The 23658-nt window shown below is 35.5% G+C and overlaps 1 protein-coding gene across 5 annotated transcripts in view; it reads left to right on the forward strand.

Moving 5' to 3' along the window:
- The window catches only part of HEATR5B (HEAT repeat containing 5B), a 107746-nt gene extending 85307 nt beyond the window's left edge, over positions 1-22439 (forward strand). For 3 of the 5 annotated variants that reach the window (XM_023619227.2, XM_014731202.3, XM_070236437.1), the window contains exons 31-36: positions 420-564; positions 1328-1594; positions 2766-2990; positions 15053-15204; positions 16398-16611; positions 21294-22439. In XM_023619227.2, the coding sequence (XP_023474995.2) occupies positions 420-564; positions 1328-1594; positions 2766-2990; positions 15053-15204; positions 16398-16611; positions 21294-21598 (1308 nt within the window). In that variant the 3' untranslated portion in view covers positions 21599-22439. Of the gene's footprint in view, positions 1-419; positions 565-1327; positions 1595-2765; positions 2991-15052; positions 15205-16397; positions 16612-19354; positions 19508-21293 lie in introns of all 5 variants that reach the window. The other 2 variants (XM_023619228.2, XM_070236438.1) reach the window with 1 other exon arrangement.
- Positions 22440-23658: the final 1219 nt, after the last annotated feature.

The raw sequence follows: 23658 nt of genomic DNA on the forward strand, positions 1-23658 counted from the left end.
GTGACAGGTTGTGATAGTCGCTCTCTGAGATGAATCGGAGGGATTACCAGAAGTGCCTAGAATCCCTGGTAGACAACTCTTGGAAACTCAGCTTAGGTTGGAAATCATAAATTTTAGTGGCACTGGACTCTCGCAGTACTGTTGAGTCCAAATAGAGGAAAGAAATAGGAGGATGATAATTTTTTAATGTGAAAATTATTTATATATTTAAGGAATAATTTTTTGATTGAAAATATGTTGGGATAAAATAAGACTGTCAAGATTGTTACAGTGTTTGTTGCATAGTCCTGTGATTAAATTTAGCTATTAATTTTGGCTACCAAATTTGTTTTTACGTGTATATTTTCTTAGATTTAATAATATAAATGTATCATTTATAATTACAATTAATTAAATTTCTGTGTATTAATTTATAATAGCTGATTGGTGTTGAGTTGCTGAATGTTTTGCACCGCCTCCTCTTGACCTGGAATCCACCCTCTGTCCAGTTGCTGGTTACTGGAGTTGTACAACAGATAGTAAGAGCTGCTCAGGATTACTTGCAAGAAAAAAGAAACACTCTAAGTAAGCCCTAGAAATTACACTAACTTTGAAGTAGATCTTATTTGTACTCTAATTTTTAAAATATTAATCCAGGAGGTTTTTAATAAAAAATTTTAATCTACATTTAGAAGAATTGCAATTGATTTTGCTTTCATTATAAAGAACCAAATGAAATTCCTTATAGTCAACTATTTTTCACCTTCAAAAGTGTTTCAACTTCGTATGTTTCAACCCAACATATGTGTTACTCCAATTATGAAATGCATTCCTAATAAAAATACCTAATAGGAGCCGGCCCCATAGCCCCGAGTGGTTCAGTTCATGCGCTCTGCTTTGGTGGCCCAGGTTTTCGTGGGTCTGGATCCTGGGCACAGACATGGCACTGCTCATCAAGCCATGCTGAGGCAGCGTCCCATATAGCACAACCAGAGGCACTCACAACTAGAATATACAACTATGTACTGGGAGGCCTTGGGGAGAAGAAGAAGGGAAAAAAAAGAAGAAGAAGAAGATTGGCAACAGATGTTAGCTTAGGTGCCAAACTTTAAAAAAAAAAAAACCTGATAAAAATTTTCCAAGTAAATGAATTGTCCTTTACTTTTAAGGAGAGGTCATTAAACAGAATTTTAGTCAGGTAGAGAATTTTCTGAGAAAGACGGGTGGCATCAGTTAGACATTTTGTTGTAAATTTTTTGGAAAGAATTTCTAAATTACACTTATTGTGTTGTTTTGTTAGTTTGTTATTTTTTTGCTGAAAATTTCACCAAATTTTCTTTTACCCAAGATGAAGATGATATGGAGAAAGAGTCCTGTCCTGCATTAGGAGAAGGAGGTGACAGTGGTGGTCTCATTCCCGGAAAGTCTCTTGTGTTTGCAACCATGGAGCTGCTGATGTTCATTTTAGTGCGGCATATGCCACATCTCAGTACCAAGATGTCGGACTCTCCAAGTCACGTAGCTACCAAAACTCGCCTGTCGGAGGAAAGTGCTCGTTTGGTGGCAGCCACAGTTACCATACTCTCTGATTTACCATCCCTTTGTTCACCTGCTGGTACAGTATTGATCACTATTTGGAAATGCATTATAGTACATTAGACAAAGATGAGCTTGCCTTTGATTTTAAGCACTGTTATGACTTCTTTTCCTCTTAAATATCAAATGTGAGAGAAGTTGATCTTTTCTAAGGGTTTGTTTATCTTTAGGAGCCTATAAAGAGGAAAAATTTAAAAAACCAAAAACTCAAGATGGTCTTTTCAGATATATTTCAAACAAACTTCAGCAAGGAGATCGAACCACAACTTGAGGGAAGACATTGAATGTTAGCAGATATACATAAGGTCGCATTGTGAAACCCTTTAGTTTCTGATCTAGTTATCACTCTTGAACAACACTGACAAGCTAAAGAATCTCAGAGGAGAGTGACAACCAACTCTAAGGAGTAGCTAAAGAAACTACAGCTGAAAAAGATAATAGCTTTCCGTAGACACCTGAAGAACTATCAAATGGAAAAGTAGACTTTCCCTCTGTTTTATCTAGAAGGTATAAATAGTATCAGGAGATGTAAGGGTAAATTTCAGCTCAACACAAGCCTACAGATGTGAAAATAATGAATTCTCCATCATTGGAACTTTGCAGGTAGACTGCAGTGGCTGCGTGTAAGAGTGGTGAAGGGAGTCTTTCATTAACTGGGAGATTGAATTCTATGACCTTAAAGTTCTTTCGGCTACAAATTCAAGGATCCTTTCATTTCTTCTTTGCTTACCCATATAGTCTTCATCATTTTCCTGATTTGATTAGGCTTACTTTAGTACACTGAAGAGTGATTACGTATCTTAGAATTGCTACCTGATTCATGATTTGCCAAGTTACTCAGATACTTCTCAAAGTATATGGTAGTGTTTTCCTTCTGTTTTTTTATCTTCCTTTCTTATTTTCATTATGAAGCTCATGACATATTAAACAGGTGAAATATTGGAAGTAATAAAAGCAGGCTAGTTGGAAAAGGAAAGAAAATATTAATTCCGTCTTCTTGGAAATAACTTGCCACTTTATTTTCTTTTTCAAACATTGAATTGTAGTAATAGTCATCCAGTAAATTTTGTGTAAAAACAAGGAAAAGAAATAATATTAAGCCACAGTCAATTATTTAAAAAAACAATTGAAACAACTGTAATATGGGACCTAAAGTAGTTATGAGGTAATCTGATTTGTTTTTCTTTTAGGATGTATGACAATCCTGCCCACGATTCTATTTTTAATTGCAAGAATATTGAAAGACACAGCAATAAAATCTGCGGATAATCAAGTTCCTCCACCAGTCAGTGCAGCTCTTCAAGGGATTAAAAGTATTGTGACACTTTCAATGGCCAAAACGGAGGAGACTCAGAAACAGTGGACAGCTCTAATTCGTAGCACTCTTGCGTGCATCCTGGAATATTCTCAACCAGGTAACCTAAGCAGAGTTAAAAAGTTTTAATCTATAGGAAATCTGTTTCCCAAAAACTAATTAATTGAGTGAGCTTGTCAGAAAACTGCTGTGTAACACTGAATCCACGCAGGTAGGTGTTTCAGTCACATTTTTCAGATATGAGCTGTAACACCCCTTTCTGGACACTGACTCTAAATGCCCTTATTGTAGCATTTAAATACATGTTGGGAGGTCTTTCTCCCCCGAAAAGGACAGAAAACATTAGAAAATATAACCAGAATTGAATTAACATGTGTTGATATATTTGTTTGCTTGAGTTGTTTTTTTCCAATAAAGATAATAAAATGGGAGAGAAGGTTGAAGTATCTGTCACTGCCTCAGCACATCCTCCAATGAAACCACAGTCTTGATTTTGATATGTTTCATTCCAGATATATCTGAATATGTAAATAAATATAATTTTATGTTAATATAGATCAGTTATGATAAATACACTATATATTAATAAAGGTATATATGAATTACATATAGAGTGAGATAAACAACCATAAGCAGTATATAGTATTTCTTTTTGTGTTTTTAAATTTACGTAAGTAATGTCATAATATTTCATTCTACCTTCATTCTCTGACTTAAGTATTTTTTGCAGCTATTAATGTATACATATTAAATTCTCATTCATTCTTTTTAACTCCTATATAGTTTTCCATCACATGTATTTATCAATTATTATTCATTCCCTTGTGAACGGATATTTTAGCTGTTTCTGATTTTCCCAGTTATAAAAATTGCTTCAGTGAACATCTTTATAAATTTCTGATGCACATGTGCTGTGAGATTTCCTAGGGTATACCCCTGAGAAGTGGAATTATGGCACATTTTAATTTTAATTTTATCAGACGTGGCCAAATTGCTCTCCAAACTAGCTGTATGAATTTACACTTTCACCAGCAGTATATTATAATAATCTGTTTCTCCACATCCTCACTAATACTTGCTATTTCACACTTTCGAATTTCCTATCTGAGGGGTATAACATACTATCTTATTGTTTTAATTTGCATTTCTCTTTTTCCTAGTGAGAATAGCGTTTTTCATGTTTGTGTTTAATTTTGGGGAAAATGCTTATTCATAATTTGTCCATTTTTCTTCTCTGACTTTTTTCTTTCATTTCTTTTTTGAGGAAGATTAGCCCTGAGCTAACATCTGTTGCCAGTCCTCTGCTTTTTACTGAGGAAGGCTGGCCCTGAGCTAACATCCATGCCCATCTTCCTCTACTTTATATGGGGGATGTCTACCACAGCATGGTTTGCCAAGTGGTGCCAGGTCCTCACCCAGGATTCGAACTGGCGAATCCCAGGCTGCCAAAGTGGAACGTGTCACTTACCCACTGCGCCACCAGGCCCGCCCCATTCATTTTATTTCTGTTGTAAAGAAAATGTCAAAAGTCTGAAAACAAAGAATACAAATTAAAGATTTGCCATATCACCTATTAAGACATTTCCATACTGAAACTGTGGAGTGGGCCCAAGAATCAATAGACAGGGCAACAAAACAGAACAGGTTGCTTTAAAACAGATGTTCATCCGCATGAGAATATAGTACACGATAAAGGCATATTCATTATTCTTCAGATGGTTTGTATCAATTAGCTGTTTGAGAAATGAGTTTCAGTTAGGTCTTCACCATATATCATGACTCAACATAAATACCAGATAAATTAAAATGATAATGTATATTTTAAAAATAAAGAAAATATGGGTAATCTTTTATGTAATAATAGCAAAGGACTATGTAAGTATAAGTCAGTGAAAATTATCAATGTATTGGGCTGTATAGAAATTAACTTCTGGTTGCCAAAACATCTTACATTAAAAGGTAGCTGAAAAAAAAGCTGAAAAACTGACAATAATACTTATGTCAGTTTTAATATCATTAATATACAAAGAAGTCTTATAAGAAAAACATTTAACGTCCCAACAGAAGAAAGAAGAAAGGAAAGAACACGTACATTAGTTAAAAGGAAGTAGAAATGGCCACTGAGAATATAAGAAAATCAGCCATGTATTATATAAGCAAATAAATAGAAACAAAAAAAAGTAACATACATTTTTACCTATAAAGCTGATTTTTTAAAAAATGTGATAATGGAGCCAGCCCTCATGGCCTAGTGGTTAAAGTTTCACACACTCCGCTTGGGCAGCTGGAGTTTGGTTCCTGGACACAGAACCACACAACTCGTGCCACTAGCCATGCTGTGGCAGCAGCTCACATGAAGAACTAGAAGCACTTAAAACTAGAGTAAATAACTATGTCCTTGGGCTTTGAGGAGGGGAAAAAAAAGATAAAAAGTATGACAACGTAACACAGCTGGAATTGGTACCAGGAGAACATTTTCGTATTTTGCTGAAGGGAGTTTAAAATGGTTTAAACTTTCAGGGTGTCATTTCTGCAGAATGTACAAAGAGTGTTTAAGAATTCATACTCTTAGACCTTATAGATCAAAAAATTATATTCAAGGGGCCAGCCCAGTGGCGCAGCAGTTAAGTTCACACATTCCGCTTCGATGGCGCAGGGTTCACTGGTTCGGATCCTGGGTGCGGAAACTATGCAATGCTTGTCACTGATGCTGTGGCAGGCATCCCACATATAAAGTAGAGGAAGATGGGCATAGATGTTAGCTCAGGGCCAGTCTTCCACAGCAAAAAACAGGAGGATTGGCGGCAGATGTTAGCTCAGGGCTAATCTTCCTCCAAAACAAAAAGAAAGAATTAAAATTTGTCTTAAGATGTGTCTTCTAAAAGAAAATTATGTTCAAGGTTATTTATCACAGTCTATTTTACAATAATGAAAATTGTTCTGGCAGTGGGAAAAATTATAAAGTACATGATGGTATACTCATTTGGATTATATATCCATTATATCTATTAAAAATCATGTTTATAAATAATTTTATATAAAAAGACTAACCTAAACCAGAAGAAATTAAGCCAAAACCTAGAAATTAAACTTAAACTATCACTAGATGGTAGAATTACAAGTTTTATTTTCTTTCCCATACCCTTTTTATATTTTAAACAATGACCGTGTATTACTTTTATTATCTGAATTTTTTTAATCTTAATTATTTGGAAGGGAAAACTTTAGTTTTATTAATGTTACTAAAACTATTTTGGCTTTATAATGAGTTAATATTTTGTTTTTTTTGGTTTATTTTATTATATATATTTTTTAATTGAGTTGATAGGTTACAATCTTTTGTGATTTCAGTTGTACATTAATGTTTGTCATTCGTGTTGTAGGTACACTCGTTCACCCTTTGTGCCCACCCCCCACCCCACCTTTCCCCTGGTAGCCACTAATCTGTTCTCTTTGTCCACATTTTTTAATTCCTCATATGAGTGGAGTCAGAGAGAGATTATCCTTCTCTAACTGGCTTATTTCACTTAACATAATTCCCTCAAGGTCCATCCATGTTGTTGCAAATGGGATGATTTTGTTCTGTTTTGCAGCTGAGTAGTATTCCATTGTATATACGTACCATATCTTCTTTATCCATTCGTCTGTTGATGGGCACTTAGGTTGCTTCCATGTCTTGGCTATTGTAAATAATGCTGCAATGAACATTGGGGTGCATGGGACTTTTGGAATTGCTGACTTCAAGCTCTTTGGATAGATACCCAGTAGTGGGATAGCTGGATCGTATGGTATTTCTATTTTTAATTTTTTGAGGAATCTCCATACTGTTTTCCATAGTGGCTGCACTAATTTGCATTCCCACCAGCAGTGTATGAGGGTTCCATTCTCTCCACAACCTCTCCAACATTTGTTACTATTAGACTTAGATATTTTTGTCATTCTAATGGGTGTAAGGTGATATCTTATTGTAGTTTTGATTTGCATTTCCCTGATGATCAGCGATGATGAGCATCTTTTCATATGCCTATTGGCCATCTGTATATCTTCTTTGGAGAAATGTCTGTTCATGTCTCCAGCCCTTTTTTTGATCGGGTTGTTTGATTTTTTGTTGTTGGGTTGTGAGAGTTCTTTTTATATTATGGATATTAAGCCTTTGTCAGATATATGACTTGCAAATATTTTTTGCCAGTTAGTGGGTTGTTTTTTTGTTTCAATCCTGTTTTCATTTGCCTGAAGAAGCTCTTTAGTCTGATGAAGTCCCATTTGTTTATTCTTTCTATTGTTTCCCTTCTCTGAGAAGACATGGTGTCCAAAAAGGTCCTTTTAATACTGATGTCAAAGAGTGTACTGCCTATGTTTTCTTCTAGAAGCCTTATGGTTTCAGGTCTCACCTTTAGGTCTTTGATCCATTTTGAGTTTATTTTGGTGAATGGTGAAAAAGAATGGTCAATTTTCATTCTTTTACATGTGGCTTTCCAGTTTTCCCAGCACCATTTGTTGAAAAGACTTTCTTTCCTCCATTGTATGCACTCTGCTCCTTTGTCAAAGATAAGCTGTCCATAGATGTGTGGTTTTATTTCTGTGCTTTCAATTCTGTTCCATTATCTGTGCACCTGTTTTTGTACCAGTACCATGCTGTTTTGATTTCTGTAGCTTTGTAGTACGTTTTGAAGTCAGGGATTGTAATGCCTCCGTCTTGTTCTTTTTTCTCAGGATTGCTTGAGCAATTCGGGGTCTTTTTTTGCCCCATATAAATTTTAGGATTCTTTGTTCTAATTCTGTAAAGAATGTCATTGGGATTCTGATTGGGATAGCATTGAATCTATAAATTGCTTTAGGTAGAACAGACATTTTAGCTATGTTTATTCTTCCAATCCATATACATGGAATGTCTTTCCATCTCCTTATGTCGTCATCCAATTCTCTCAGAAAGGCCTTGTAATTTTCATTATATAGGTCCTTCACTTCCTTAGTTAAATTTACCCTGAGGTGTTTTATTCTTTTTGTTGCTATTGTGAATGGTATTGTGTTCTTGAGTTCTTTTTCTGTTAGCTCGTTGTTAGAATATAGAAATGCTACTGATTTATGCAAATTGATTTTATACCCCGCAACTTTGCTGTAGTTGTTGATTACTTCTAAGAGTTTTCCAATGGATTCTTTGGGGTTTTCTATATATAAGATAATGTCGTCTGCAAACAGCGAGAATTTCACTTCTTCCCTCCCTGTTTGGATTCCTTTTATTCCTTTATCTTGCCTGATTGCTCTGGCCAGGACCTCCAGTACTATGTTAAATAAGAGTGGTGATAGAGGGCATCCTTATCTCATTCCTGTTTTCAGGGGGATGGCACTCAGTTTTTACCCATTGAGTATGATGTTGGCTGTGGGCTTGTCATATATGGCCTTTATTATGTTGAGGTAGTTCCCTTCTATGCCCATTTTGTTCAGAGTTTTTATCATAAGTGGCTGTTGGATCTTGTCAAATGCTTTCTCTGCATCTATTGAGATGATCATGTGGTTTTTATTCCTCAATTTGTTGATGTGGTGTATCACGTTGATTGATTTGAGGATGTTGAACCATCCCTGTGTCCCTGGTATGAATCCCACTTGATCATGATGTATGATCCTTTTGATGAATTGCTGAATTCTGGTGGCCAAAACTTTGTTTAGAATTTTTGCATCTATGTTCATCAGTGATATTGGCCTGTAGTTCTCTCTTTTCGTGGTGTCCTTGTCTGGCTTTGGTATCAGCGTGATGTTGGCCTCATAGAATGTGTTAAGAAGTGTTCCATCCTCCCTAATTTTTTGGAATAGTTTGAAAAGGATAGGTGTTAAATCCTCTCTGAAAGTTTGGTAGAATTCCCCAGGGAAGCCATCTGGTCCTGGGGTTTTATTCTTTGCAATGTTTTTGATTGCCGTTTCAATCTCTTTCCTTGTGATTGGTGTGTTCAAATTGTCTGCTTCTTCTTGAGTGAGCTTTGGGAGATTGCAAGAGTCCAAGAATTTATCCATTTCCTCTAGGTTATCCATTCTCTTAGCATAGAGTTTTTCGTAGTATTCTCTTACCATCTGTTGTGTTTCTGCAGAGTCTGTTGTTATTTCTCCTCGCTCATTTCTGATTTTGTTTATTTGAGCTTTCTCCCTTTTTTTCTTTGTAAGTCTGGCTAGGGGTTTGTCAATTTTATTTATCTTCTCAAAGAACCAGCTCTTTGTTTCATTGATGCTTTCTATCGCCTTTTTCGTTTCAGTAGTATTTATTTCTGCTCTGATTTTTATTATTTCTCTCCTTCTGCTGCCTTTGGGCTTTATTTGTTCTTCTTTCTCTAGTTCAGTTAGGTGTAGTTTAAGATTGCTTATTTGGGATTTTTCTTGTTTGTTAAGATGTGCCTGTATTGCGATGAATTTTCCTCTTAATACAGCTTTTGCTGTATCCCATATGAGTTGGTATGGCGTGTTATCATTTTCATTAGTTTTCAGGTATTTTCTGATTTCTTCTTTAATTTCTTCAGTGATTCATTGCTTGTTCAGTAGTGTATTGTTTAGTCTCCACATCTTTGTGCCTTTCTCAGCTTTTTTCTTGTAATTAATTTCTAGCCTTATAGCAGCATGATCAGAGAAGATGCTTGTTATTATTTCAATTTTTTTAAATTTCTAGAGGCTTGCCTTGTTTCCCAACGTATGGTCTATCCTTGAGAATGCTCCATGTGCACTTGAGAAGAATGTGTCTTCTGCTTTTTTAGGGTGAAGTGATCTATATATGTCTATTAAGTCCAATTGTTTTAGTTTTTCGTTTAGCTCCACTATTTCTTTGTTGGTTTTCTGTCTGGATGATCTGTCCATTGATGTGAGTGGGGTGTGGAGGTCCCCTACTGTTATTGTATTGTTTTTAACATCTTCCTTTAGGTCTGTTAATAGTTGCTTTATGAACCTTGGTGCTCCTATGTTGGGTGCATATTTATAAGCGTTATTTCTTCTTGATGAAGTGTCCCTTTGATCATTATATATTGTCCCTGTGTGTCTCTCTTTACCTGTCTTATTTTGAAATCCACTTTGTCTGATAAAAGAATTGCAACACCTGCTTTTTTTCCTTGCTATTAGCTTGAAGTATGGTCTCCACCGCTTCACTCTGATCCTGTGTTTGTCCTTGGGGCTAAGGTGTGTTTCCTGGAGGCAAAAAATTGTTGGATCTTGTTCTTTAATCCATTTTGCCACTCTGTGTCTTTTTATTGGAGAGTTCAGTCCGTTTACATTGAGAGTGATTATTGATACATGTGGACTTAAAGCTGTCAATCTGTTGCTCATTATCTGGCTTTCCTGCTTTTCTCTTCCTGTGTGCTTTATCCTACCCATTTGATACTGCAATTTCTTATGCTGGGTTTCTTAGATTTTTCCGTATTTATGTTTTGTGTCTCTGTTCTGTTGTTTAGTTTAGTGTCTACCCTGAAGTTTGTATTTAGAATCTCATGTATAATATAGTCTGTTCTCTGGTGGTCTCTTACTTACTTAACCTAGACTAGTTTAGTCCCTTTGCTCTTCCCCTCCTAAATTATTATTTTCACTTCTTGTTCCAACTTGTGTTATGAGTTTGTAGTTAGGGTGATAAGATCGTCTTTGCTTTGGTAGTTTCCTTACCTTTATCCTAATGCTATAGTTGAATATTTGCTATCCTATTCTGGTTCTATTTATCTGTCTCCCTACTCTGTGGTTTGTGACTCCTTTCTCCCTTTTTTCTTTTTTCAGGTAGGAGCGCCTTCTTGAGGATTTCTTGTAGTGGAGGACTTTTGGTTACAAATTCCTTTAACTTTTGTTTGTCTGGAAAAGATTTAATTTCTCCCTCATATCTGAAGGGTATTCTTGCTGGATAGAGTATTCTTGGCTGAAGATTTTTATCTTTTAAAGCTTTGAATATGTCACTCCATTCTCTCCTAGCTTGTAAGGTTTCTGCAGAGAAATCTGCTGAAAGTCTGATAGGGGCTCCCTTGTAGGTAATTCTCTTATTTCACGCAGCCCTGAGTATTCTTTCTTTGTCATTCCTTTTTGCCAATTTTACTACTATATGCCTTGCAGTAGGTCTTTTTACATTGACAAATCTAGGAGATCTAAAATCTTCCTCTACACACATTTCTCCCTCAATCCCTAGATTTGGGAAGTTCTCTTCTATAATTTCATTAAGCACACTTTCTGCTCCATTTTCCTTTTCTGCGTTCTTGGGAATTCCTATGATCCTTGAATTCTTTCTCCTCATTGAATCTGCTATCTCTCTGATACTTTCCTCCTTCCTTTTAATCCTTAGTTCTCTTTCTTCCTCTGTCTGCAGCCATTCAGCCTGTCTATCTTCGATTATGCTAATTTGCTCTTCTATGGAGTCTACCCGGGCATTTAGGGAATCCGTATTCTGTTTTATCTGGTCCATTGTGTTTTTCATCTCTAGTAATTCAGTTTGATTCTTCTTTATAATTTCAATCTCTTTTGTGAAGTAACTCCAGAACTCGGCTTGTTTCTCTATCTTTCTCTCTACCTCATTGAGTTTTTTGATTATAGCTTCTCTGAACTCATTTTCATTTAGTTTACCTAATTCCAAGTCCTCAGGACTTAATTCTATGTTTTTATTGTTTTCCTTCTGGTCTGGGCCTTTTATAAATTGCTGGATGGTAGAGGAGCGGTTTTTTCACATGGTGGTAGAATTCGGTTGCAGTTACCGCCTGTCACCACTAGATGGGGGTCAAGTGCCACGCAGTCTGAGCTCTCCGCCTTCAGGCAAGATGTCCGCGCCCAGTGTACTTTGCCGGGGCGGGGGCTGTTTCTCTCGCGCACCGATCTGGATTCAATCAGTTCTGTTCTCTGGTCTCCCGCCCTGCGTTTATGGGGTCCCGGCACACGGAAGCTTTCCCCCGTCAGTGGGTTTCCACTGTACTGGCGGCAGGAGTCCTAGACGATCCCCTGGTCACGCGGCCCCTCCCCCGCTCCTTCCCGGACTGCGGGCGATCCTGGTTTCTAGGGGATGGAGCGATGTTCTCTCTTACCCCGTTCCAGCTCCTCCGAGGCAGGCAGTAGGGGCTCCGTCTTCTGTCTTTTGATACTGTAGGTCTCTGAGTCCTGGCATTAGGTTCATTAGCTGAAATTCAGGTGTTTTTTTTTTTTTTTCCCCGGTTCTTTGTTGTACTTCGGAGGGGAGAGAGTCCTGGGCCAGCTCACCCCGCCATTTTGCTCCACCTCCTGCTCTCAATATTTTGTTTTTTAAGGTAAATTTTTAACCAACTAAAAGAAACATTAAATGCCATATTTATATATGTATGTAAATGTTTATATGTGTAGACACATAGTTATGAATAACAAGTAAAAGAAATAGTGAAGAATTTGTTTAAAAAAATTTTGTTTTAATTTTCATGTGAGAGTTGATAGTCAATATTCATGTATTTTTTAAATTGTCAGTTAAAAGGGAAAGTTTTGATATTTATCAGTCTAGTTCATTCATATTAGATGAATTTAAAGGTATAAGAGAATTAACTTGCCTAAGATATTCTGTCCAGAATTGAATTCTCAGGAGACACAGTCAGTGTGAAGTAGGGATCAAGGCCACAGGTATGTTTGTATAGTATTTGTATGCAAGGCAAGCAGAATCCCCCAATTTCCAAAAAAAGTTTTATAATAGAAAATTTCCATTATGGAAATCATATTTCCTATTCTAAAATCTGAGGCATCTGCTTTAAAACAAAGTGTATATGTATGTACGTGAACACACACACATACATAAATCTTCTTGGATGTAATGAATCACTCTCAAGATTGCTGCAATTGTTTTTCCATTTTTAAAACTTCAATTTTGAAATAGATTTCAAACTTAAAAACAATTATAAGAATAGTATTGTGAATTCCGGTATACTCTTCTCTTAGAGTTCGCCAGTTGTTAACATTTGCCACGTTTTATTACTCTGTAATCCACATATTATTATTGTTACTATTTTCACTATTAATTTTGCTGAAACATTTGAGAATACATTGAAGTCATCGTGAGTCTTTGCAACTGAATACTTCACAGATGTCCTAAGAACAAAAACATTCTCTTACATAACCAGAGAAGAATTATCAAATTAGGCAACTTAACATTGATACAATGCTATTGTTGTTCATATGCAAATTTCACCCATTGTCCTAATAATGACTTTCATAGAACTTTTTTCTTTTTATATGGGATACAGTCCAGAATCATTCATTATATTTAGTTGTCATAGTGCTTTAGTCTTCTTTAATCTAAGTCAGTTCCTCAGCCTGTATCTTTCATGACATTAATATTTTTTAAGAGTACAGGCCATCTGTTTTATAGAGTGTTCTTCCATTTGGAATTGTCTGGTTTGTTTTCTCATGATTAGAGTAAGGTTACACATTTTTGACAGGAATACTATGTGGGTATTCTTAATGTCTTTCTTAGTGCATCATATAAGAAGGCATATAATGTTGCTTTGTCCCATTTTGGGGAATCTTAACTTCAATAACTTGATTTAAGATGGTGTCTGCCATGTTTCCCCACTATAAAGTTGACATTTTCCCTTTTATAATTAATTAAAAATTTGTGGGGAGATACTTTGAGACTATGTCAATTATCTGTTCCCCATAAAGTTTTCACCTAGTGGTTTTAGCATCCATATTGTCCCTGAATTGATTATTACTATGATGATATCAAAGTGATAATTTTCTAACTTCTACATTTATTTGTTCCTTTCACATTTCTTAGTTGGCTTTCTGCTGAAAGGAAGGGCTTTTTCTTTGCCCTCCCTTTACTGTTTACTCATTTGTTTATTACTATCAGTACAGACTCATGATTCCTTTTTTAATTCAGTGTGTCCATTACTGTCGTTTGACATCATCATCATCATCATCATCATCATTATTATTATTATTATTTCTTGAGCACTCTTTACTTTCTGGCACCAAGATGTAGCAGACTCATCTTGTGTTTTCCCTGTTACTGTTCTGAAATCAGTCACTTCTCGAAAAAGCCCTGGTTCCTTTTAGTAGAGAATGGTATTTTGATGCCAAATCTTCTTGAAGTCACAATTTAAAAATATTATATTAATTTTCTGACAAGAAATTCCTTGCAATGGCACAGACTCTGAGTTGAGAGATTGTTCTCTTTTCACCTAGAATGATGTTCCTTCTAAGGAGTTCTCAGGTTTTTAACATGTGTGACTTAGGCTATTGTAGATTGACTAAATCCTTCAAATTTTACATCTCTTTTGTTTTTCTTTATGTTAATAGACTTCTTCTCCACTGGTGTTTCTAGCCCATTCTATTTTACGAACAGCTAATACCCTCATTATGAGATAATGTTAGTATTATCAGTTGTATATGTTCATAATCCTGATGAAGTCCTGATTACCGTTGGGTATTTGTAGTTGACAAATTAGCTCAAATTCACATAATGTTCCAACTGTGGGAGAAACGGTAATCACAAGAGAGTTTGAGTCTCTTATTTTATATATTCAGTACTATTGTTCTTTAGAATAAATGTACATATTTCCTGTATTTCTAATTACATACTATATTTCCATTAGGTTAAAGTTGTATCTGTTCCTGAATAAATGATTGCAATAGCAAAAAGCCTTGAAAATTATGAGACTGCTGTCTTCAGGAAATTGTGCAAGATTTTTTTATGGTTGTATAGAATTTATAGGTTTCATATTTACTAAATGGAAAGGTAATGTCACTAAGGAAGTCTGCTCTGGATTTTTAAATTACCTAGAATATTTTATCATAATCATTTAACTTTGTTGAAAGGAGAGTATTTGGAAATTTTTGATCAATCTAAACTCCAAAGAAGTTAAATGACTTTTAATGTTATATCACCATGTTATCTTTCATATATAAATTTGTTTCGAGTTCTTGTTAGGATTTATGCTTGAATTTTTTTCAATTAATATTACACCATCTAGAAAACAAGGAGAAAGGACTTTAATATAGGGACTTTTACTAAAGTATCCCTGTTTCCTCAGTAGGAAAGGAGTTCTAATCATCAAGTTGTTTATGGACTGTATTAGAATGACACTGCTATAAATGTTGGGGGGAGAGAGGGTTATTGTTCAAGACTGAAATTCCGAAACATTTTAAAAACAGCACATTGCTTTCCTTTTTCATATGTTTCAATATTTCATCATTCACATATTTCAGAAGATTCTCTGCCTGCGCCTGATGAAGTCAGCATGCTAACAGCAATTGCACTCCTCCTGTGGTCTGCCAGTAGTGAAATAATAGGAGTCCAGTCATTACAGAATGGCTGCATGAACAGATTTAAAAATGCATTAAATTCATGTGATCCATGGGTAAGTTACACTTAGAACAGTTAAACATAGAGGTAAACATTCCACTTTACCAGGAAAATTTCAGATTGATTCATTAAAATGTGTTATATATCAAATGAAAACCTAGGTATTTGATAGGTGGCTTTTAAATAGAAAAACTGGGAAAGATCATTGATTTAAGCACTAGGAGAGACACGTGTGTGTTTATTTACATATGCAGAAATTGTCCAGTATCTAAAATACTTGATTAACCCTAGCCTATATTGGTAGAGACTTTACATGACTCGATGATGATATTTTTCACCATTTACTTAATGACACCAAGGGCATTAAAGGATAAATATATATTATTACGTTTTAATGAACGTATTGGAAACTAGTTTTTCTAGAAATTGTTTTATTGTTTTACAATGTGAAAGTCTAAACTAATGATTCTCAAACCTGCTGCACATCAGAAATAAAAGCAATTAAGTAACATCTACCACTATCTTTCTACATCAGAATCTCCCAATTTGTGGCCCAGAGATGTGCGTCTTAAAACACTCCCCAGGTATCATGTCCAGTGATGTTTGGCAGCTTCTCTTTTACCAAGGCACCAAAACAGTTTCTTTTCCGCTATTCATTCCATGTGTTGATGGACCTTCCTTTCTCCTCCCTGCTTTTTTTTTTTTTGTTATTAATATGAAATCTTTCTAATCTAAGTGGAGCCACTGAGACTTTACTTTGTAGGCCTAGAACACTTAAATTGGTGTAAGCAGTCATTCCCAGGGAATGCAGATGGATTTGAGGTATCTAAAAGAATGTATTTTTATAGCTTTGACACTATTCTAATATTAGCCTTCCTTACTAGATATGTTAGGTTAAAGTGAGAGGGTAATTGTAACTTAAAGAATTAAAACCAGAAATTAGAATTCTGTTTTCTAGCTTCTTACGCATTATAGAAATATACAAATTATATAAGCATGGTAATTTGGCAGTTAACATATAAAGAATATTTATTTGATTAATTTCTTTTCAGTTAGTTTTTTATGTAGTTAGCTTACTGGAAGTTTCGTTACTCCATTTCTATAAATGGAAAAAGGCATTAATTCCTCCCACATTTCTATTTTCATCTTGCAGTATCGCTTCTTTTCAGTATATATTAAGATGCAATGTGATTGTAGAGCAAATAAGAACTATCACACGTTAATTAATAAAATGATTTTCTCATATAGGTTCAGGCCAAATGCTACCAGCTTCTCCTCTCAGTCTTCCAACATTCCAATCGTGCCCTTTCAACTCCCTATATCCATTCATTAGCTCCAATAGTGGTTGAAAAGCTAAAAGCTGTTGAAAGAAACAGACCAGCCAGTAACACGGAACTTTTAGCTGTTCAAGAAGGAATCAAAGTTCTTGAAACATTGGTTGCTCTTGGGGAAGAACAGAACAGTAAGTATTTCCTTATAAAAAGCCATTAGTCTAGGGGGGCTGGCTCCGTGGCCGAGTGGTTAGGTTCGCGCGCTCCGCTGCAGGCGGCCCAGTGTTTCGTTGGTTCGAATCCTGGGCGCGGACATGACACTGCTCATCAAACCACGCTGAGGCGGCATCCCACATGCCACGACTGGAGGGACCCACAGCGAAGAATATACAACTATGTACCGGGGGGGCTTTGGGGAAAAAAAGGAAAAAATAAAAAAATCTTAAAAAAAAAAGCCACTAGTCTAAAATGAAGATCTGTATTGTATGTAAATCTTATTGGGTATTAGACATAGGCCACTGCAACAGTAAGTTTACTAAGGAGTAGTTCCTGTCTGAAAGCGTAATGTTTTTGCTTATGCTACTGACATAATGTGTTGAGTTGACATGTTTATTTTTTATGAGCAAGACGTTAATATAAATTACTGATAGCATTTCAACACAGTAATATTTTTATTTTCTAGGAATGTACTCTATGAGAAGTAGGAAAAATATGGGTGTTTAATAGATTTTTTAAAGTAATACATTCTGGTGTTCATAATAGAGGTATAAAAGCTTTATACCAAATAGGACCAGATCAGTATTAATACCAAACATCATTATTAAAATACTTAAAAATTTGAAATTTTAAAATTTTTATTTTTTTATTTAATGAAAAACTGCCACATACATCCATTTAACCAGAGACTTGTGCAACTTAGTACCTACTCTTGTTTATCCTCTGCTTAAGTCTTGATTTCATCACAATCTAAAGTTTGTCTTTAAAAACATGATTTTTAATTGTTGCAGATAGAATATCCTTTTTTTTTTTTAAGATTCACACCTGAGCTAACAACTGTTGCCAATCTTTTTAAATTTTTTTTCCTGCTTTTTCTCCCCAAATCCCCCCAGTACATAGTTGTATATTTTAGTTGTGGGTCCTTCTAGTTGTGGCATGTGGGACGCCGCCTCAGTGTGGCCTGACGAGCAGTACCGTGTCCACACCAAGGATCCCAACCAGCAAAACCCTGGGCCACCAAAGCAGAGCGAGCAAACTTAACCACTTGGCCACAGGGCCGGCCCTGACTATAGTTTTTAAAACAGTACCTTATGATTGAATGTTAAACTCTTTCCAATTTTTCAAGATCATAAATAACTAAGATGAGTATCTTTGTACAGAAATCTTTGCACGCATTTTTTATTATCTCTATCAGGTAAATTTCTAAAAGTGAAATTACCGGATTGAAGGAAATGCACATTTTTAAGGCTTTTAATATATGTTTCCAGATTAATCTCCAGATAAAAATCACATCTATTTTTTCTATCATAAAGTTTTCCTCTTCCCTTGAAAAAATTTCACAGGAAATTGCTACGGTAGTAGAGATTTTTCAAAAGCTATTGCAGTAGCTTCCTTATAAAATAACACTCCAGAACTATGATAGTGGAAGAGAGGAATGCAGAGGAGATTATGAAAAAAGATTGATCTGACTTTGTGAGTAACTAGTTATAGGGAGCAAGAGAAAGAGAAGAGCCAAATAGCAGTAGTGTTACCTGGAAAGAAGCATGGAAGCAGCGTCAGAATTAGAAAAGTCAGGAAGAAGGACTGTTTGGAGGGAGTTGATACGTTTAGTTGAAATTAGATATTAATAGATTATTTGGGTAGAAATGTTATGACTGACATCATGGCCTATGTTTGGCAACTCAACATAATTTATCTTTATTTTTAGTTTACTCACCGTAAACTCCATAAAGATGATGACTAAATCTTACTCATTTTGTAATCCTAGCATTGGCTTATTGCCTTTTGCATAGTCACTATTTAAAATATGTTTGAGTTGAGTTGACTCTTGGGATCGATTCCTGAACAGATGCCCTAAGTTAGAATAAACTTAACATGAGGACAGGTAGGCAAGAGAGTGTTACACTTTTTTCTTTTTAAGTAATTCTCTATTGTTTGAATTCTTTTAACACCAAGAACATATTTATATATTATCTGTGAAATTAAATATAGCTTAATAGTTAATTAGACTTCAACAATGTCCGTGAAATAAATAACATTTTTATTTTCCAAATGTCAATTAATTTACGGTATGAAATAACCAAAGCACTGTAATTTCAGCTCTTCAACCAGACCAATTTGTAGTATTGTTAGTGAGTTATATGAGCAATAAGCACCATTCATTTTTTAAAGAATTGCTTCGCTCAGATAACAGATGTTTTGTACTACAGCAAGACTTTTAAAAGGTAGAATAAGCAATTGGCATCTTTAAAAAATTAAAACTAGGGCCAGCCCCATGGCTGAGTGGTTAAGTTCACACGCTCCACTTCGGTGGCCCAGGGTTTCGCCAGTTCGAATCCTGGGCGCAGACATGGCACCACTCACCGCGCCATGCTGAGGCGGCCTCCCACATGCCACAACTAGAAGGACCCACAACTAAAAATACACAACTATGTACCGGGGGGCTTTGGGGAGAAAAAGGAAAAAAAATAAAATCTTTAAAAAATTAAAACTAAATCTAATAGTATATCAATAATTATTAAAGCTAATACTTAATAGTATAATATATATTTATATATATTATACAATACAGAGTATTAAGTTATACTTAACACTGTATTATAGTTATATAAAATATAGTAGTGATTCTGAGAGGGTAAATTTTAGGCTTTTAAATTTGTTTTGTTACTCAACTTTTTCTCATCAGTTAAACGTTAATTTTTCTTTTTAACTTTACAGTATCCATTCTAGGAAGAAAATGGTTTTGTACATGGGAAGCTTTCCTTTACAACTCGTCAACACACACACACACACAAAACTATTTGTGGGAAAAAAATTACAGTATCCATTATAGAAACAGGCAGTGAATATTTCTCACCTGACATGACCAAGGTTAGAAGCTAAAAATGTTGGAATTATATTTGACTCTTAACTCTTGTTCATCGTCTGTATTCAGTCTATTACTCAAAATTTGTCCTATTTCTTTTTGAAACTTCTCTAGGATTCAAGAGAAACTTGCTTTCTATTCTTGTATCTAATCACCTCATAAATACGTAACTATAATAGTTTCCTACCAGATGTTCCCCATAAAATTTACCTAAAACAATTTTTTCTCTATCCCTTGTTTAAGAATTTCAAGTAGTTTTCTCTTGCATCAAGTCTGAATGTCTTTGCTCAGTTTTCAAAACTTGTTCTCCTCCCCAATGTGTACCTACTAACCTGACCAGACCAATTTTCTTGTTCTACCCATTTTAATCTTTATTCATTGCTCATGCTATTTTCACTTTCCTCAGGTCTTGTCTTCCCCTCCTTTCTTCTTATACAAATCTACTAAACCTACGTCAGATCTCATTTCTTTAAGAAAAGTTGGGGCTGGCCCCGTGGCCGAGTGGTTAAGTTCACGCACTCGGCTTAGGCAGCCCAGGGTTTTCCCTGTTCGGATCCTGGGTGCAGACCTAGCACCGTTCATCAGGCCATGCTGAGGCAGCATCCCACACAGCACAACCAGAAGGACATACAACTAGAATATACAACTACGTACTGGGAGGCTTTGGGGAGAAGAAGAAGAAGAAGGAAAAAGGAAGATTAGTAACAGATGTTAGCTCAGGTGCCAGTCTTTAAAAAGAAATATTGCCTGATTACTCAGCTCACTCTGATGAAAATGGATATAACTATATTAATTTTAGATGTAGATATAATATTGAGATGCAGAAATTGATAGCTGCTATGGAGAAAAAAATACAGCAGGGAAAGAGGGAGTTCAGGGCCAGAGTGGGTTTGGGGTTCTGGAAAGGCTTCACTGTTTATCTTCACTGTCTTTGGTGACATCTCCCAGTTCTGTATCGGAGGCTTCCTGCTCCTTAAGCCCTGCCTTTAATCTCATCCATTGTCATTCTGCACAAATTAACATAAATTAAAGGCAGAGAAAGTATCATTCTCAATGTTGATTATAAGATACACACACATATATATGATTTCTTTTTTTTTAGAAAAATACCAGCTTAAATGAAATGTATATTCCAGGATGGAATTGTTAATATGGGAAGACAGAGACTAGTAAAAGGAGATTAAGCCTCCAAATAAAGTTTTTTTAAGCCCTTGGAATTTATGTCAGCCAGACGTGGGTCCTTGTTTTTTAACCCTAAGTTTATTCCCTTATTTTTGAGGGACTTTTCCCTCAGTTACTGTCAGTTTTGGGGGGTGATGAAATGTGAAAGAGTTGTATTTCTATTTTAAAAAGAAAGAAATACCTATTTTTAGTTAAATGCTAGTAAATGGATGCTGTTCAGGTTTTTGTTCCCTGCTCCAATCTCCCTATTCTGGAATGCCCTTAAAAATTTCATAATCCTGCTCTCAAAATACATTCTGCCAGATGGCAATTGTGAAATGTTTACTCCTCTTTAACCTTTTAGCCAGTATTTTTTTTAATAAAATAAATTAATATAAATGTAAAATGCACAATCTTAATAAACCTGGTTTGCAACCCTAACATGGCTCGAGCATTTAGTAAATATTTAATATTGATTGTGTTATCATTGAGACCTAAAATAGATATGTGCGTTTATCTATAGTTTATTATAATTCAGACTACTGTGGTAATTGCCTATTTTTTAAACTAAAGTTTATTGTAATTTTCAGATTTGTGATCATCTTCAGACTTTATCTTTGTTGTTTGCAGGAGTCCAGTTACTTGCTCTTTTAGTACCCACTTTGATCTCTTACCTGCTGGATGAAAATTCTTTTGCCTCAGCAAGCACAGCTTCCAAAGATCTTCATGAGTTTGCACTCCAGAATTTAATGCATATTGGACCTCTGTATCCACATGCTTTCAAGACAGTAATGGGAGCGGCGCCTGAGTTGAAAGTACGTTTGGAAACTGCTGTTCGAGCAAGTCAAGCCAGCAAAGCTAAAGCAGCCGCCAGGCAGCCGGCCCCTACCGTACATTCTGCACCAACAATTAAGCTAAAAACAAGTTTTTTTTGACTTACCATTCCATTCATTTTTATTTATAGTGTCAATGCACCTAATTAGAGATAGCCACTGCACCATTCCAGGCTATAGGTTCTACTTTATTTGTATATTGGTATTGGTATTATATGTTTCCAAGTGGGTTAGGTTAGAAACAATGCTTACACCTCCTTCTGATTTTGAAGAAATTATTTTTTTTTATCGTGTGGTGAATGTGCTTTCATTTTTGTCCTACTACTATTTCTCTTTTATTAATTGTTTTTAAATACTGAGCCATAGTCTTTTAAATTTAAATGCAAAAACACAACTTTATCATGTAGTTGGGCAGCCTATTGATATTGTCATGAAAACATTTAATTGAAAAACAAGCAGAATTTAAATTTTGAAATAATAATAATGGAAAGTGTCTGTTTCATGGTGTATATAATATGAATAAAGTCACATTTTCTTAGCATTTCTCAAAATGTCCTTAACCTTTCTGATAGTTTTTTTTTTTCTTTTGGTTAGGAAAATTGACCCTGAGTTAACATCTGTTGCCAATCTTCCTCTTTTTACGTGAGGAAGATTGTCACTGAGCTAACATCTGTGCCAATCTTCCTCTATTTTTTTGTATATGGGACACTGCCACAGCATGGCTTGATGGGCAGTGTGTAGGTCCACGACCAGGATGCAAACCCACGAACCCCGGGCCACCAAAGCAGAGCAGGTGAACCCAGCCACAGTGCCACTGGGCTGGCCCCCTGATAGATATTTTTACTTTCATATTGGATAACTAAATTATACTTGTGTATATTTTAGTTGTTAACTGAATTAAAGCTTTCATTTAAAGGTCCATTAAAATGTTTCAAACATGGAATAATGTTCTGCATTTTTAATGGTTAAATTTGACCTCAGTTATATTTTATAATTACAGAGCCTTGAGTTCTGGCTGTGATGGTTAGTTTCATTCATCAAATATTTATTTGAGTGCCTACTGTGTATAAGGCATCAAGCTAAGTGCTTCAGGGCATACAAAAATGAACTAGTCATAATTACCATTATGCCAGTCTCTCATGCAATGGGAATTTTACTACGTCAAATAGATAATTGGCAAAATGAATGTTTGCCACAGCGTGTAGGAAATTTTAAACACCGAGTTTTACCAGACGATGTTACATAGACTATTATCAAAAGCAAGTCACCTTTCTGACCATTCCAATGTTTATCTGTTTATCATTTGCTACCTCCTATTTATTCTCTCTCATACCTTCGCCAATTGGCAGCTCACATAGCCTTGCCTTTCTTCCTTATTTAGTCTTTTGGATACCTCAGATAGGTGCTTTGTCTTAGCTATTTTCTCACTGATTTTTATTTCTAAATACAACAGAGTTGTTTTTTCATTTCAGGCTTGTTTTTCCAAAGTTATTCTCCTTGTTTTGGGGGCATTTTTGGTAACATTTTAATTGAGGCATAATTTGTATACCATATATTCACTCTTTTCCAGTGTAAATTCAGTCGTTTGTAGTATAGTCACAGAGTGGTACAACCATCACCACCATCAATTTTGAGCATTTTCAGTACCCCAAAAAGAAACCCTGTGCCCCTTAGCTACCACCCCCCAATCTCTCTGTCCACCCCCCCGCCTTACAATACCACTGATCTGCTTTCTGTCTCTGTCACTTCTCCTATTATGAACATGTCATATAAATGAAACCATGTAATATGTGGTCTTTTGTGACTGGCTTCCTAACTTAATGTTGTGTTTAGGGTTCATCCATGTGGTTGCATACATCAGTACTTCATCCCTTTTTATGGCTGAATAATACTCCATTGTATATCTACCACATTTTGTTTATCCATTCATTGGTTGATAGACATTTGGGTTGCTTCCACCTTTTGCCTGTTATCAATAATGGTGCTGTAAACAATCAGGTACAAGTTTTGGGTGGGCATGTGTTTTAATTTTCTTGGATATTTACCTGGGAATAGAATTGCTGGCTCAAATGTAACTCTATGTTCAACCTTAAGGAACTGCCAGACTATTTCCCAATCTGCGTGTTTCTTGCACACGTAACTTCTTTTCATTCATCTGTTTA

This window comes from Equus caballus, chromosome 15 (genome assembly GCF_041296265.1).
Source record: "Equus caballus isolate H_3958 breed thoroughbred chromosome 15, TB-T2T, whole genome shotgun sequence".
NCBI lineage: Eukaryota > Metazoa > Chordata > Mammalia > Perissodactyla > Equidae > Equus > Equus caballus.